General features: G+C 37.3%; 1 protein-coding gene across 1 annotated transcript in view; it reads left to right on the forward strand.

The window, feature by feature from the left end:
- LOC117615772 (stearoyl-[acyl-carrier-protein] 9-desaturase, chloroplastic-like) overlaps window positions 1-4,030 on the forward strand; it is a 7,904-nt gene extending 3,874 nt beyond the window's left edge. Inside the window, exons 4-5 of the mRNA XM_034344920.1 lie at window positions 2,479-3,022; window positions 3,464-4,030. Coding sequence (XP_034200811.1) covers window positions 2,479-3,022; window positions 3,464-4,030 — 1,111 coding nt within the window. The remainder of the gene's footprint in view (window positions 1-2,478; window positions 3,023-3,463) is intronic.
- Window positions 4,031-4,404: the final 374 nt, after the last annotated feature.

The following is a 4,404-nucleotide window of genomic DNA, read 5'->3' on the forward strand; positions in this document are numbered from 1 at the left end:
GATGTGATAATTGAGTGTGAGCCATTTACTAGAGGGATGCCAAATGTTGACACATTTGATGAACTGGTGGGTGAGTTAGGTGGTCAAAATATTCGAGATGGGTGTGAAGATATATGGATTGAATGATGCTTATGTAATTGGCAGTGTATGACATTAATTTTGTAATATATTGTAATGTGATTTCTTCACTTTCGTTATACAGGTTTTGGCCACAAAACAATCAGTGCAAAAAATACTGGTTCCAGATTACATCATTATATTCTGCATAAAAAACGACGTCTGTTCAAATAAAACACGACGTTATGGTGAACCAGTTATTCAGCATATTTACCGACGTCTTAAAGCAACGTAACAATGAAGAACCACGACGCTATTGTGAAGCAATTATTCAGGATATCACGTCGGGGAAGGATTAAGAACCGCCATGTAATTCAAAATAACACGACTCCAATCCCATAATACCGACGTCTAAAAAACGAGATAAATAATCTGAACGTTAAAAAATACGACGTCATCATACATTTTCCACGTCGCAAGTTCTTTTATAAACGAAGAGGAACGAAATGAATTCCGACGGTAATTCATTATAACCGCCGTCTAATATCAATTAAACGACGTTATTTGTAATACGGCTCTCATCATAATCAACGCCGTCTATATGTTCTGTAATACGGCTCTCATTTATTTGGAACCGGCGTTGTTTAGAAGTTCAACGTCGTCTACATTAATAAGTGCGTCGTGAGTAATGAATACATATAAATACAACGTCGACTATATAAATGCCACCGACGTTGTTTCGCATTTCAACGTCAACTATATAAATACATACGTCGTAAATAATGACACTGACAACTATTTCCACGTCATCTTTTTTAGAAAAATCGAAGTGGAAAATTTATTTCACGACGGTTGTTTGTAAATAAGAGGCGTAGTAGATTTCAATAACGTCGTCTTCTCATGTATTTAAAGACGTCATATTTTTTCTTGTCGTGAAAATTATATTTAACGGCGTAGTGTTTTAGTTGTCGTCGTTGTATGTCTATCTTGCGGCCTTGTTCTTTTAATATGTGTCATATTTTTCCTTTTTAACGACGGTGATTTGTTTGAGTTGGTCGTCTATTCTCATCCTCGACTATTTTTTAGAACTTTAGCAGACTAAACACGTCTGTTTTTATTTGTTTTCGACGTTGTTTTATTTAACAACGTCTAATATTTATCGTCGTTGTTTGTTTCTGAAAATAGGGCGTATAAATTTTGTAATACGACTCTCATATATTTGTAACCGACGTTGTTTCGTTGTTCAACGTCTACTCTATAAATACATACGTCGTAAATAATGACACTGACAACTATTTCCATGTCATCTTTTATAGAAAAATTGAAGTGGAAAATTTATTTTACGACGGCTGTTTTTATATAGGCGACGTAGTAGGAATCAATAACGTCGTCTTCTAATGTATTTAAAGGCGTCATATTTTTTATTGTCGTGAAAATGATATTTAACGGCGTCTTATTTTAATTTTCGTCGTTGTATGTCTATCTTGCGGCCTTGTTCTGTTAATATGTGTCATATTTTTCCTTTTTAACGACGGTTTTTTTAGAGAGTTGGTCGTCTATTCTCATCCTCGACTGCTTTTTTAGATCTTTTTGCAGTACAAAGACGTCGTTTTGTATTTGTTGATGACGTTGTATATTTTAACAACGACGGTGATTTAGCGTCGTGGTTTATGAGGGAAAAGATGACAGTGGATTCCACGACCATTGAAAAACCGAATACACGACGGTGATTTACTGTCGTCTTTTTGCTTTTTTGTAGTAGTCCAAGTTTTCATCAAACGCATTAGTGTTATCCAACTTAAACCAAGTGAAGCCAAGCCAAGACAGTTTCTAAGTCAATGTCAAGACAGTCATGTGTAACAAACGAGGCCTAATAGTCTTCAATTTGATTCATGTCCACTTCGCAAGAGGGAGAGAAGTCATAGAAATACTTCTTCCGGTTCTCTATAACAATTTAGAGTAATTCAATTTAAAATCAATTGAAAATGAGTAGATAGGCCCATTTCCAAACGTGCGACAATATTCTCAACAAAACAGTTTTTGCATGAAATAACATAATTTGTTTTCCCAACGCATGAGCTTTCGTATTTATGCCACACACACAACGCATGATTTGTTTTCCCAAATTAGAGGGAAGATTGTTAAGTAGTCGTTTCGTTTGCTTGGTTGGGTTGGGCATAGGCTAGCTAGGGATTTAATTAACTCAAAGTATCTTTCCTTAATATTTAACTCACGGTAAGAGGTTGATGTCATCTTCATCTCCCACCAATGTTGATCACCAGCTGCCTCACATCTCCCAAGTTCTTCACGGGCTCATCCAGCCCTGCACCTTCAAAGTGAGACAATTTTAATTTGCTTTATTTTTTATTATCTTATCCATGTTTGTCTGTTTTAGTAATATATATTAATATATGTATGCAGAGATCTGAAGGTTGATGAGAAGATTAATAGGGATTACAGTTACAAGAAGGCTTTTATGCCTCGGCAAGAGTTGCTTTATCAAGAAATCACTCATTCCATGCCACCTGAAAAAATTAGCATCTTTAAATCCCTAGACGACTGGGCTGAGGACAACATCTTGACTCACTTGAAACCTGTTGAAAAGTGCTGGCAACCTCAAGATTTTCTGCCTGATCCAGCGGCTTCCCGAGATGACGGTTTTCATGAGCAAATCAAGGAACTGAGGGAGAGGGCAAAGGAGGTTCCAGATGATTTCTTTGTTGTTTTGGTGGGAAATATGATCACTGAGGACGCCCTTCCCACTTACCAAACAATGCTCAACACTTTGGATGGAGTTGCAGATGAAACAGGTTCAAGCCCTACTTCTTGGGCAGTCTGGACCAGGGCCTGGACTGCTGAAGAGAAAAGGCATGGTGACCTTCTTAATAAGTATCTCTATCTCACCGGACGAGTCGACATGTCCCAAATTGAGAAGACCATTCAGTATTTGATTACTTTTGGAATGGTATGTTACACCTTAAGCATATATATATATATATATTTATATGCATCTAATAATCAAATTAATCAATTAATGTAATCTCCTTCTCCTTAATAGAAAATTGAGACCGTTTGATAACTATTTCTGTTTCGATCAGTTTTGAGTTTTTATTTTAAATATAGAAAATTGAGACCATTTGATAACTATTTCTGTTTCGATCAGTTTCGAGTTTTTATTTTAAATAAAACTGAATATCGGAAACATGTTTAGTATTAACACATATAGTCTTCAAGTGTACAAAGTAAAAAAACTGAAAACTGTTTGAAAGCTCAATTTAGATTAACGTCTAATGGGAAATTATTAAACGTTGATTTTAGGGTAAAAACATGTTATTTAGGCCCTGAATTTTCTTGTGTATACTTAACCTGCATGTATAAATGTACATATATGTGTACGTATTCATAGGATCCCGGGGGAGAGAACAATCCCTACTTGGGGTTCATATTCACTTCATTCCAGGAAAGGGCTACCGCTATCTCTCATGGGAACACTGCCAAACTTGCCAAGAAGCACGGGGACTTGAAGTTGGCACAAATATGCGGCATAATAGCCTCAGATGAGAAGCGCCATGAGGCTGCCTACACCAAGATTGTGACCAAGCTCTTTGAGTTGGATCCCGATTATACTGTCATTTCTTTAGCTCACATGATGAGGAAGAAAATCACCATGCCAGCTCACTTGATGTATGATGGCCGTGATGACCACCTTTTTCAACACTTTTCCAGTGCTGCGCAGCAGTTAGGTGTCTATACCGCCAATGACTATGCCGATATATTGGAGTCGTTGCTTGCCACGTGGAAGGTAGAAACCCTTGTTGGACTTTCACCTGAAGGCCGAAAGGCTCAAGAGTTTGTTTGTGGGTTGCCACCGAGAATAAGAAAGCTAGAGGAAAGAGCTCAAGCAAGGACCAAGCAACCACCCATGTCCGTACCTTTCAGTTGGATTTTTGGTAGACAAGTGAGGCTTTTGTGAGGGAGGATGTGAGATTTCTTAATCTTATGTACAATACTGTTTTCAGGGAATGTATTATTTATTAGCTAGCATACTCCATGTGTTTTTAAGCTGTTGAGAATGATAGTCTCGTACTCATATTAGTCAGTATAAAGACTAGCACGGAAAGAAAAACTAGTGCGATTGCATGTCTCACCTATTCCTTCCTTGTATGTTTGGTTATTCACATTGCTTCCCTCTTTTTGGACAAAAACTAGTGCTTGAAGGAGTTTTGGTCCTCCTTTGCTTGAGTTATATATGTAGACATGCCACTACCAAGCTATCAAATGATTTGGATGGAAAGATTTTAAGCAACGTGATCGCGCTTCTGACTTCTAATCAACTGATTGTTCAGC

The sequence above is a fragment of the Prunus dulcis genome, chromosome 1, assembly GCF_902201215.1.
Source record: "Prunus dulcis chromosome 1, ALMONDv2, whole genome shotgun sequence".
NCBI lineage: Eukaryota > Viridiplantae > Streptophyta > Magnoliopsida > Rosales > Rosaceae > Prunus > Prunus dulcis.